Below are 13296 nucleotides of genomic sequence, written 5' to 3' on the forward strand. Positions count from 1 at the left end.
GTGTCCTGTTAAATCCAGCCCTGTCCTCAGAACCCCAAGCAATTTTCACAGCTTGAAGCACCTTTCACCAGTGATGGCTAGAGAGCCAGCTTGATGCCCTTCTTGGGATAGAGTGTGAGCTGGGCTCAGGTACCGCACTGTTTGGCCATGTGCCCTTGAAGAAGACTCAGAAACTTTGACTAGCAAAGAACATGGCAACTGGGACCAGGTGTATGGAAGACACCTGGCCAGTCTTAAAAGCATCTGCACTGGGCACAGCTCAAGGTGTTAGTTCTTACCTTCAAAGCCCTAAACAGCTTAGGGCCCCGGAGGGCTCGTCCTCTTGGAGGCCCTTTTCCAAGCTCCCCCATCTTCTGGAGCAAAGGTGAGGAAAGAAAGGGCCGCCCAAGCAGTGGAATGCTCTCCCCAAGGAGGCTTGCTTGCTAGACACTCTGCTCTCTTTCCAACGCCAAGTGGACCTTTAGGCTGATTTAAATGTGTTCCAAAGCTGGTGTTTTGTAGGCATGCTTTTCGCGACTATTCCACTACTGCTATTTTAACTAATTAATGCTGTTATTTGCATTTTTTAAAGAGCAAGTAGCTCTAAAAGCCTTTGGACCAAAGAGCAAAATGTACACTTTTGTAATGAAAACAGGTTGTCCTTGTGCCAGCTGCCTTCGTGAGCCCTGGGCAGCTGAACACTGAGCCTGCCCTGGAATTATGGCCTTGGAGATATATACAGTGTGTGTATGTGTATATATGTATATATATCATCACATATGTTAGGATCTCGTGAAGAGCATCTGCTTCGCACAGCACACCCGGCCACCCTCCTTGGAATATCTCCAGACCAGATCCTGCAAAGCACGCTCATGTCTGAGCACCTACCCTGGTGGAAGAGGGCGCTCCCAGGTGGTGGTCTTTGTGTTGTGGTCCACGTAATACACTCTCCCATTTGGCAGCTCTCGTTGCTCCCACCTGAAGGACAGAAAGAAAGAGAGGAGACATGGAGTGAGAAGGGGACGGAGGTCCCATTTTGTGAGCTTGGGCAAGCCTTGTTGCTATTACTTATTTCTAGTATTTTCCAGAGCATGAAGAACTTTTTGACTCTCTCTTTCTCTATGACTCCAACAGCTCTGTAAGGTAAGCGCAGTGGCTTACTTAAGCTGCCCTATGAGCAAAGGCACAGGACCCCCTCCTCTGCACCCACTGGCTCCAACTGCATAGCAATACTCTAGCCAGATCCAAGGGTGCGTGTCAAGGTTTGGGGGCCCCAACAACTTCTGCAGGACCTACAGCTTCCAAAAGGCATCAGCAGGCACACATAACAGCCCATCTTTGTTTTGCTTTGGCCAATCACAGCAAGATTAAGGAGCAGTCCCTGATTGGGCAACGCTTTCACCAAGAACAGTCTGCCATTTAAACCACAACAACAACTCATAAGGGCTAGAAACTTTATTTTTTAAAAAAACAAAACAGGATATACAAGACCATGTTACTGTGGAGATGCAGAATGCACCTCTTAAATATCCCCAGCCAAACTCCAGGAGGCTCTGCAGAGGATCATAAATGGCCACCAATCTGCAAGAAGGAATGCCTTCCACTCCAGAGGGCAGGGCACTGCCATGCCATAAAGGCAAGACCTGGTTCAGGAAGGTGGCTGCCCAGGCAATCAGCTCGCCATCCTCCCAGGCTACCTCTGCTCTGAATGGAGATGAGGTTTGCTGGTAGTAAAACAGCAGTACTGAGTTCACCTTGCCGTCCAAGCGAGACGCCCTGCCTTACGTAAAGAACCACAGCCCGCGCCTGTTGCAAGGGAGCATAATGCACCTCTTTGTATGCACGAGACAAGGCACGAACTGGTGTACACGCCGCCGTGTTAATGAGAGCCGCTGTCCCCGAAGCAGGAGCAACACTGATAGGAACCAGATGCAGGGCAGGGGGCGGGGGGGGGGGAAGAGGAGGTGTCTGTTCTGCCGTCAGCCCAGAGGGAGAGTGAGTGAGCAAGAGAGCCTGTGTGTGACAGCAGGATGCCCCTTCCCCACAAGGACCCCAGATTTGCACAGCAGCACCCCTTCTGGTCCTCCTCCTTGAGGGCCATGTCGTGGGTCTCCCAGGAACATGAACACCCCACCCCCACCCCACATATGGAACAGTTTAGCCCCATGGCTTTCCACAGCCTCCTGCACTCCCCGCTCCAGCTGTTTGTATGTGAGAGGCTTTTGTGCTTGCCACGTTGAGTGCAGATGTTAAGGGAGAGCAGCATAAAGGCAGCCTACAGTACCCCCGCCCTTCTGATGGGCTACCTCCCGCAAGCCTGTTTGTGCCCATGCAAATGGAGTGGCCTGAAGCAGGCGCCCGACGCAGCCAAGCAAAACACTGCCGGGCTGCCAACAGGAGGAGCTGGAAGCGGCCTGCATGCGCGCGCATACACACCAGGGCTTGGAAGTGCCTGTGGACTTGCCCCACCAGAGGCCCTGAGATCCCTCAGCCACAGAAGCAGGGGAAACTTGGCTTGTACACAGCACAGTCCCCACCCAACACCCACACAAGCTTCTCACTATATACTGTAGCAGGGGACCATCAGCACCAGGATCCTTAAAGGAAGGGTGTCTCGGCTGTAGGCTGTGTGGTGTGCCCTTCATTTCAGGAGCATCTCTGCATAAAGCGCCCCCCTTGCCTCCTGGACCCCAGGCACACCGCAGTACGTGAGCAGGAAGGGAGGAGAGCTCCAGCAAGAAGAAAGAGCCTTTTGAGACGCCCTGGACTTTTCCAGCTGTCTGCAAACAGGAAGTGGCTGAGGCCTGAAAACAGTAGCGCTCACACGCCCAGCATAAAGGCGCTCTGAGCTGCCGGCCCCCCAATTACCTGCAAGTGATGCAAACACACACATGAGACTCTGAACTGAGAGGCCAGAAGGAAAACAGATGGCTTGCTTCATCGGAAATGCAGGAGTCAGGAGGTGGTGTTTGGGCACTGGAAGGCTCAACAGAAATAGCCACATTGCAGGACCAGGGAGGATGGAAGGAAGGGGAACAGGTGCAGCTGAGGAGTCACAACTGTTGAGTTCACAACTGAATCTTAACCCTAGTAATCCAAACTCTGCTCCCAGATCAGGCATCCTCAGAGCTGGACCTCAGTCACAGCCCTTCCTCCCTAAAACTCCAGGTCTTGCAAAAATACTGTAACATTCTTCTAACGATGATAATACTTAGCATTCATATTTCTTAAATGCACAAGGGGGTTCACAGACATGATCACAGTAATCACTGAAACTGTCTCGTGAGGCAGGCCTGGGGCCCCATCATGCTTAGAAAGAGAGGACTTTGGAAAAGACAAGAGAGCAGGAGTTCTTGCAAGGATAAACTCTACTCCCAGCAAACAGCCTCTAATTCAGAATAATATTTTTAAAAGGTTTCAACTCCCTGGTGACCGTTCCCAACCTCCCCCTAGTTGGCTAAGGCTGTGGGCATTCATGCCATGGCCAAGGTGCCCAAACAGAGAGCAGGACACCACTTACCCAGAGGGCAGGACCTCCAGAGTCTGTGCTGCTGGCTGAGAAGGCTGGGCCTCTGAGCTGGGGGCAGATTCCCCTGCCCTTGGAGAGTCATGAGCTGTGCCAGAGCTGGAGGTTGCACCTGACATAGCCTCAGGTGGCACAGACTGTTCATCTTCAGGGACATCGAGGGTGGAACTGGCAGGTTCACCATTCACTGAAAGAGAGGGGAGCAATTATGGCAGAGTTGAGGGGATGCTGATGCCTCCTAAGAACATTGCAGGAGCCATCAGGCCAAGGGCCCATCTAGTCCAGAATACCATGCACTGGGCCAACATCTTCATCAAGTTCTCCACTAGGACCCCAAGGTCTCGTTCCTGGTCCATCGCCACCATCCTGAGAAGGACCTAGAGTTTCCCCAATGGCAACATCTGTCTGTAGAGCACAGCCAGTCAAGTAAAACTGGGGAAGTGACATGGGGAGATAACCTTTCATCTCCAGGTAGCATCTCAAAGTTATATTAAAGCAGGTGGGCGAGCAACGCAGGTCCTCCACAAATGAGGTGGCACACAGGGCTGGCCTTAGAGCTTCAGAGGAGAGACCATCACCTCCTCCTCCTCTCTCCCCACTCTCACCTGTGCCATTCACTGTGCCATCCTGGGTCTTGCCTGCTGGCTGCTGCTGGGCTCTGGGACTGGGACTTTGCTCCCCATTGGCTGTGCTCTGTCTGGCCACTCCAGCCACATGTCTGTGTGCCCTGCAGAAGAAACAGTTGAGAGGTGAGGGGAGTGTCTCCTGAGTTTCCACAGATCATTATATTCCTTGTAGGCAGGAGGGTGGAAGGCTAATGGCTGGGCCTGTTCTCCATGACATTCCATACCTCGTCCTGCACCAAAATAGCACAGGTCAGTCATGCAAATTGAGTCCATGGACATATAGTTGCAAGATCATGGCGATCATGGTTGCATAATAGTCACAACTGCAAGTGGAATAGAGGGAAGAGGGTAAGCAAACATTACAGGGACCAGACACCCAGGTTTTTGAGGTTTCATCAGGTTTCTGTCAACAGACATAAGGACTAGAAACATGCCAGGAAGGAAACAGAAGACAAGAGGAGTTTGCGCTGGTTTGAGACATTCCGCATCTCTGCACACAGCTGGAGTGTGTGGAAGTCATACTATGTTATCCTCACAACAAACCTGCGAGGTAGGTGAGGCTGAGAAAGAGAATGACTGGCCCAAGTTCATAAGAATGTAAGAACGCTTACATTTCTAAGAATGTAAGTAGAACCCTGTGGGATGAGGTCAATGACCCATCTAGTACGGCATCCTGTTCTAACAGGGGCCAACCAGATGCCTGTTATGGGAAGACTTCATGCTGGATCCAAGTACAACAGCCACACTCAGCCCACCTGCGATTCCCAGCAACTAGTATTCAGTGGAGGTGGGTCGTTCTGGGGGCTCCACGGCTGGGTGGGAATCTGAGCCTGGGCCTCTCCAATCCTAGCCTGACACCGTCTAGCTGCTATAATACTACCTCCACTTCAGCTGGAAACTCTCAATGTTTCTGTTTTCATAGTGCTCTTATACAATGTTCAAAATGTGGAGAGCAAGTTTATTGGACCTGCGTTAAGCTTTCGTGTGCTTGTCTGGTTTTTTCTTTTTCTTTTTAAAGAAATACATTAAAGGGTTAGAAGGTTTAGAAGAACAATGCAAAACCAGGGCAAAATCCTGGACAGTTTCATATTAGTGCACGCAGAGCGAGGTGGTAAGGTTTTTGGCACAGGACTTGCGCAGACATCACTAGGAATGGCTCACCCACCCCACCCTCTGGGGATAAACAACCTCTGGACCTCCAGGGGTGTTTTTTAGAAACCCAAATTGCCCATTTCCGCTGCGTTGTGCAGGTCGTGTAGGCCCAAATTAGCCATCCTGCCAAGGCTGTCTTCCTACGGGGCTCCTAACTTGGCATCATCTTTTAATAGACGTGTGGAAATAAACCAGAGGAGGTCACATGGCACAGCTCACGGGGAACAGCAGCCGCTTAAAATAGGAGCCTGGAAAAGGGGGCAGGCAGCACCAGTGGGAGGAACAGGCTGGGGACAGCAGGGAATGGGGCAGTTTCCCCATAAGTAGAGTGAATAAGTGGTGGGAGCAGGGAGCAGGGCTGATCTTGGGTAGAGAGGGGAGGCACGACCTGTAATAGGCCCTAATCCCCACAGGGAACCAGACAGAGGGCCTTCTCAGTAGTGGCACCCGCCCTGTGGAACGCCCTCCCAGCAGATGTCAAAGCAATAAGCAATTATTTTACTTTTAGAAGACAACTGAAGATGGCCCTCTTTAGGGAAGTTTTTAATGTTTGATGCTGTACTGTTTTTAATATTCGGTTGGAAGCCGCCCAGAGTGGCTGGGGAAACCCAGCCAGATGGGCGGGGTATAAATAATAAATTATTATTATTATTATATTCCAACACGCATGCAGAGAAAGCTCCAGAGATTCTGGCTTGGGGTCCAGAGAGTCAGGCTGTTTCAGAGTCAAGGAGGCGAGATCAAAATAAGGGCCCATCTAATCCAGCATCCTGTTCCCACAGTGGCCAACCAGAACCAAAGGATCCCTAGGATATGCTGGCTGATCAAGACACTGTCTAAGCATCTCCCTCCCGCCAGTTTCTCTCCAAGTGCAGTTGGGGGGGGCAGGAGCAAAGGGCATGAGGGGGAAAGGAAACCAGCACCAAGCTGACCTTGGTAGGAATGAGCAACCCCACAGGGAGAAGGACTCAGGGAAGCAGCAAGGGGAAGGGGGCACAATGGGGAATGCGACACCAAGGACAGCCGAGAGCAAGGAGAAGGTCCCCCGCCCAAGGAGAAGCAGGAAAAAGACAGTGGAGGAGGGGACCCAGCAGCGAGAGGGCCCATCTCTGTTGTGCAAATGCAAGGAAACACTTTGCAAACAGGCACGAGTGATCGATCCTGGTCGCAGGGTGGTGTTGCCAGCCCTCCTCAGCCAGGGAACCGCTAGGCGGGCAACGCAAGGCTGAGAAATTCCTCTGATCTGTGCAAAAGGTGGTGGTGGTGATAGAACGGGAGGGAGGACCACCAGCCACAAGTGTTTGTTTCTGAAAATGGAGCCCAAGGTCCTCCCTCCCATCCCCTTTTCTCCTTTCTTTAGAAACTGTTTCCCAAGACACACAGATCTGGGGGGGGGGACACACACACTCACCCAAAACACCTCACCTTGGAACCTCTCTGATCAGAGACAGCACTAAAATGAGAGAGCAGGCACATTTGTTGTAGCCTGTTTGCAAATCGCCCTGAGATGTTCCTCAATCGCTTGTGGAAGCAAATCCCACTCTAATCCCATCCACACCAATTTCACCCCAAAGCAGCCATCCAGTGAGGGAAGTGCTGCTCACTAGGGAATTTGGCATCCCAGCATCCAGGTTTTCCTGCAAGGGCCCAATTTTGCAGCGCAATGAAGAAACAGGCCGGGGGCAAAAACTAAACTGCTTGTTGCCTGCCTCCAACCAGCAATGTCAGTAGTGGTAATGATGATGATAAATAATTTTATTTCCCCTGGAAGTAGAGGCTAGCTGCCTGGAGAGACCAGGATGCAAATCAAGGTTGCTCCAGACCCTCTTGGCCCATCACTCAGCCATCCCTGCAAAGGGTCTTGTGGTCCAAAGGTCGGCTTGAACTTTCCTTTGCAAGAGCTGACCATTCCAGACTAAATAAAGCCTAGGAAGGCTATGGCCCACTCGTGTGTCCAATGGAGAAATCATGGGGCAGGCTGAGGTTTTCACTGCTCCAGACTAACATGGAGAACTCATCCAGAATCTGTCCAGCACCCTGATTAGATCCAACGGCTGCACAGAGCCAAGACTGCAATAATTTACTGTGCCCCTCGGGGCATAAGGTTCTTTACACCATTGCACTTTTTTAAAAGATGCAAGTCTCTAGACCTTACAGCATCAAGGAGAAGCCTAGAATGTTGTGAGTGCTCTTGCCCTCCTATCCAGCTTGTTGGCTTCCCAGTAGGACAGCTAATTGTCCGCTGTGGAACCCAGAATGCTGGACTAGGTGATCCACCAGCCAGGCTCTTCTGAGGATGTTCTTCTGAGCAGAACCACATGAAGGCTGCAGAAGATGCCTGTGTCCGTTTGGAAGGGCCGTTCCAGGAGCTTTTGGTGAGGGCCAAAAGTTCAACTCCCTGAAAGCTCTTCCCATCTGCAGAAGCCAATATGTTTAATTCAGGGGAATCGAACTTCTTTTGGTGGAGGATTCAGGGGCTTCTGGGGGCCCTGCACAAACAGAGCCAGGAAGGCACAATGAAGCAGAGGAAAAAGGAGACTGAGGAGGAGTCTTCCCTGGATACGGGGCTGAGCACTACAATGCAGGGAAGAATGGAACCTGGTGAAGGAAGTTGGTCAGTTGGCTAGCCACCCATCATCTCAGGAGAAGCAGTATGGCTCCCTTCAGGGACACTGCAGGGCAAGCAGAACAGTCTGGGGTCTCCCTCCTGCCCAGCAAATCCTGTCAGTGGGGTGCTAAATTCAGCACCACACCGGCAACAGTACACAAACACGACACAGCTGTGGCCAGAGAGTGGAAGGAAGGGCCAAGCAGACCCCCCTTGGCAAGCCCCTTGCCCTGCTTTCTGGACAGCTGCTCAGAGCAAGCACTTTTTGCCAGGGTCAGCAGGCTCTGATTGGAAGGAGAAGGAGAACTATCAGTCTCCAGGGGACTTTGCCCTAAAGCCAAAGTACCCCACAATAATTGCCTGGACTTTCCACACACCAGATAATGGGTGGTGCTAGACCAGGCACCCCCAAACTGCGGCCCTCCAGATATTTTGGCCTACAACTCCCATGATCCCTAGCTAACAGGACCAGTGGTCAGGGAAGATGGGAACTGTACTCCAAAGCATCTGGAGGGCCGAAGTTTGGGGATGCCTGTGCTAGACCAAGAGAGCAGGGGTACCAAGTGTAGCCCACTACCAACAGTGTCCTGGAGCTGCAATTCCCCTGCTACCAAATGCTCCTCTTGCCACAGAGGGATGCAGTAGCCCTTATCTGGTCTTCCCAACTCTGAGCCACATGCACATGGGCCAGCCTGACTCCTCAAAACCTTGCAAGGCAGTTCCCTGCCCACCCAGGCCTTTCTGGGCTCTTTCCTACCTCTGTCCTGGCAAACCTCCCAACCTCCCCATCCTCTTCTTTGTCTCTTTCCATCATGGCTTACCCTGCCCTGCGTGCTGACCATCACAGGCTCCAGAGTGGCCTCCATCAAACGCACCTGCAGCCATCCAAAATGCCACGGCAGAGCAGAGGAGAACCCTTACCTGGACCTGCCGCCAAAGCAGTTGGTGCTGGGGGCCTGGGGCCTGCTCTCTGGGGACGAGGCCAGACCACAGGGGTCCCTCCCAGCTGCCTGGGACCCTGAAGGAACAAGGAAGCAAAGAACTGGTCAGAATAGGACCCTGGCAGGCAGGCCAAAAGCCAAGCCCTGGCAACAGCCAGTCAGCTGTGGGGAAAGGGGAGGGGTGGGTGGACAAGGATTGAGGCAGCTGTATAACCTGGAGCTGAGGTGGAGGGAAAGGGTGCAAACTATAACAAATGATACAGGTTATTATGACAGTTGAAACATGGGAGTCCTCATAGAATCATGAATCTGGATGATCCCAGGGGCCACTGGAGAGCTGAGCTCTCCTCCCACCTCTGAAGGTTCAGCAACTATAGCAGAGGCTGGTGGGCAACATCTACAACACAGCTTTGCCCATGTGGACCTCCTCCACCGCCCAGTGGTGTTGTGGCATCTTTGGATTTATCTCTCAACTTCTCTCTCATCCCATCAAATGCAGTTCCTCTCACTTTCAGGAAAGACTCTGCTAGGATGGGTGAGGAGAAGGAGCCCAGGGTCCCTTCCGGGGGTGGGGGGGTGGGGCAGCAGGAAGAGACAGACCAGCACCTTGGGAAGGAAGGGAGGTGGCCTCCCTGGGATGGGAGGGCCTGTTTAACATTTTGCATGCCTGCCTGGTGAGGTTCAGTTCCCTGGACACAAGAGCTCCTTGCCATTCTGCTCAGGACAACTCAGGTACTAAAGGTCTGAAGAGCAATATTTGCTCTGGGGCTCAGTTCGGAGTCAGGGCCCAGCCTCAGAACCTGCTCCCAATCTCTAAGCTGGGCTCAAGGACCTGAGATGCTGCTGTAAATACTGCCTCTGTACATCTACAAAGTGATTCCCCTTCCCTGCCACCAGACCACACATGACTGGGATTAGAGTACAGGGAAGGCTTGGCTCAGACCCGCCTGCCCCCCACCCTTCGGCTTGAACCCGTCTGCCTCAGCTCCCGTCTTTCATAGGACAACTCATCAAAGGCCCCGCTGGCTGTCCAGGACCCAAGCGGCAGGCGGCTACCCCACCCCACCCCACCCTGCCACACTCACCCTCCGTCACAACGTTGCCGTTAGGCAAGCTTCCTACATCAACACTGGGCCCATCCAGGAAAATGGTCAGCTCCCCACCAGAGACAAGGCAGCCTTTGTTCTCCATCTGCAGGTTCAAGGTCAGCTGCTTGTTTTCCGCTGTGAGGTACAGAGAGTGACAAGAGGGGGGGAAAGCCATTACACCAGCAGAGTGGCCCTGGTGGACACAGGCCCATAAGCAAGTGGGGGGCAGCCTCGTTCCCTAGACCTCTCTAGCACTCCAGCCCTAGCTAGCCTCACCCCAACACTTTAATCACACCATTCCTCCAGTGGCAGAGTTGGAGCTTAGCCCCTCAGCAGAGGGAACTGTAATGTTGGGGGTCGGGGAGGGCAGGAGCATATGCTGAGTACCTTGCTCCCCACCCGGATGACAGGACCATCTCTGTACCCAGGGAGCAGCACAGGGAACTCTCCTCTGTGACATTAAATGCTTTCCAACGTGAGGGGGCTGAACCCACATCCCTGCTCTGCCCAGAAGATGCTCAGCAGAACAGCCAGGCTCAGGGTCGCCCACTTCAGGCCCAACACCTTTCCTGTTGCTGCAGCTGCGCTTACTCCCCAGCACATTTCTTAGGCCCAAATCTGCCCTCGGAGCCTCAGTCTCCTCGTGCTGGCTGAAAAGGAAGGCGAGGAGCACAAATGCCCTGAGAGGAGGGTGACATCAAGGTGACTATGGGAGAAGGAATTCCTACTCCCCAGCACCCAGGGCAGGAAGACAAAGAGCAACTGATATTCAGTCCCTGGAGAGAGAGGGCCAGGCACCTTGGGCAGGCCCCCAAAGTTCACACCTGAGCTGCCTGGAGGCCTCCCTTTCACCAGCTGCACACGGGGCTCCAGCCTCTCTGTCCGCAGTGGCGGCAGCAGCTCCTGGTGTGTGAAGTGCAGCACAGCCGAGTCAGGGAGGGGAAGGTTTTGAGCCAGAGGAACAGGAGGGTTTGGCCTTCCATCTACCCGCAAGGAGCCAGGCCCAGCCAAGGGGCCACCAGCACGCCTTTGGTGATACAGGGAGACTGTCCTCGCCCCTTTCTCTCCCCGCTGCCCCACCTTGGCAGCCCTCTGCTCCTGCTGCAGGCTGCACAGAGCCCTTTTGTCCCCTGGCAGAGACAAGGTGCCTGTGTCTCCAGGCAAGGCAGTGAACACCACTTTCCCCTCCCTCTGCTTTCTTTAAGAAAATAAACACGCATGGGCCCCTCCACCACGGCCCATGGCCCAGGCACACATAAAGGGACCTTGCTGTTGCAGCAGACCAGGGTCCCTCAGCGGCCGCACACAAAGCCAGCTTGTGTGCAGGGGGGACGGGCTGTTATCATTTGGGGGAAGGGGCCGCCCCAGCCTTACATAAGGCCTCCTCAGTTCACTACCTCCGCTGCACCGCTTGGAGCCTCAGTGCTCCCGTTTGGCAGGGAATTCCTAGCCAGGACATGAAAAGGACCCGAGCTTTCCAGCAGTCTGGCCAGTAGGAGCAGGAGCAAGGAAGGGAAGGAAAAAGGAAGGAAGTTCCAGCTGCTGGACAGGCTCCCCACAGTCCCAGGGTGGACATGCCTGGAGCGATGTGAGCAAGACAGCAAAGAGGAAGGCAGCCCAAGGCTTAACATGGATGGAGAAGCGATGCGGAGGGGAAAGGAAAGGAGAGAGCTCCGCCTCCACCTTCTGGGCACTAGGAGCAGGGAGCCCTCAGGGAACAGAAGGGGCCTGTATTTGTGGTGTTTATTATGTTCTATCATGTTCTAATTACTTATTGTTTGTAAGCCACTTTGGGATTCATTTGAATGTAAAGTGGCATAGAAATATACAAAATCAAATCAAGATGGTGGCCAATCGAACAAAGGCCAAAGGCTCTCTGGCCAAGGCAATCCTTGTCTGGGGGTATAAGAGCTTTCCCAGCAAAAGCAAGGGATGCGATCCCAGAGTTCCTGCCTCCTTTTTCTAAAAAGGAAGAAGGGGAGGCACCTTTTTTTCCTGGCAGGGCCTTTCAGCCAGTGGCTCCCTACAGTATAGCAGTCACCAAGGGAAAAGCACCACTCTAGCCAATGAGGGGAGCGCTTCTCTGGTTGGGTACACAGAAAAACATAGGGAGAAATAGGTCAGAGAAAGCTGTCTGATGAGGGAAAGGGGGCAGAGAAAGTTGGTTTGTGGAGTTCAGGATTGTCTACACTGATTGGCCATGGTTCTCTAGGGTGTTGTAGAGACTAGAGGCTGAACCTGGGACCTTCCACATGCCCTTACTGGGTACAAATCCACCAAGCAGTAGCTTCATTTAGTCTACATGTCAGCAGTCTGTCAACAAGAATAGAAGGTTGGGCGGGAGTTCTGGTAAGGGAAGGGGAAAGAGCCCTCCATGCTAGTCAAGGACACTCAAGGGTTTAAAGAGGACAATCGCTGAGATGCAAGGCACCTTTCTGGAAGAAGCCTTGTACGCCCAGCAGAACAAGCTTTGCCAGCTGGCTTGCAAGGAGAGGTGCTACTATTAGAGGGATAGCCAGAGGACCCCAAAACATGGTTTCCCACACAACTCTTTCCCAGCATTGGCCTGGCCACAGTTCAGTGAAGCCATCTTTGAGATTTGCTTTCCAATGAGGAGCCCATCCATCCATCCATCCATCCATCCATCCATCCATCCATCCTTACAACTTCCTCCTTGGATCCTGCTACTACTTTGTGTGGAGCAGGGAGCAGAAATCAGGGCTGGCTTCCTTCTGAATGAATTCTTTGTGGCTGCAGCTCCAGCATCCCTGCCTGGGGCAAGGCAGAACGAGAAGCAAAGTCACAGACCTTTGCAGGAGCTGTAAAAGCATTTGGGGGGGGTGGAGAGAGAAGGGGGGCTCCCTAAACAAGAACCTCTTGATGCAACCTGAGAACAAGGGTGATGATTGTAGGGGCGGGGGGGGGGAGGTGTTGTTTGCACACTGCAGCCCGAAAGGCTCCAGGCCCCTTGTTTTCACACTCAATTGGTGCAGCCACTTGAGGATTTGTTTTTACACACAGAGAGAGATTTCTTCTGAGCCACACCCCCTGCTCTGGGTCCAGCCTTGATTCAGATGCTGGCTGCTTCGAGAGCCTTGGCAGAAGACCCCATTCCCTGCCTGGCTGGCAGGCGAGAGGACATATGAAGGAAGCTGCTGCACTCACACAGTAGAAATGGGATCAGCCTCCAGGTTGGGAGGGTGGGGGGTTGTAAACCTGTGCCCAGAACAGGCTTGAGAACAAAGAGTCCCTTGCGGGTGGGTGGGAATTGGAGCTGCAAACGATGCATCCAATGGGGGACTTGGGAGCTGCTGCAGCCAAGGCAGTAGCCGGCTGGCTCTTATTGAACTAATTTGCACCCCACCCTCCATCTCCC

General features: G+C 53.1%; 1 protein-coding gene across 2 annotated transcripts in view; it reads right to left on the reverse strand.

The window, feature by feature from the left end:
• Nucleotides 1-13296, reverse strand: part of WWP2 (WW domain containing E3 ubiquitin protein ligase 2) — a 38291-nt gene that overhangs the window by 14986 nt on the left and 10009 nt on the right. For both annotated transcript variants that reach the window (XM_035117796.3, XM_060276012.2), the window contains 5 exons: nucleotides 9918-10055; nucleotides 8813-8909; nucleotides 4111-4232; nucleotides 3500-3692; nucleotides 868-957 (listed from right to left, as the gene is read on the reverse strand). In XM_035117796.3, the coding sequence (XP_034973687.1) occupies nucleotides 868-957; nucleotides 3500-3692; nucleotides 4111-4232; nucleotides 8813-8909; nucleotides 9918-10055 (640 nt within the window). The remainder of the gene's footprint in view (nucleotides 1-867; nucleotides 958-3499; nucleotides 3693-4110; nucleotides 4233-8812; nucleotides 8910-9917; nucleotides 10056-13296) is intronic.

Source organism: Zootoca vivipara, chromosome 6 (genome assembly GCF_965207765.1).
Source record: "Zootoca vivipara chromosome 6, rZooViv2.hap1.1, whole genome shotgun sequence".
Lineage (NCBI taxonomy): Eukaryota > Metazoa > Chordata > Lepidosauria > Squamata > Lacertidae > Zootoca > Zootoca vivipara.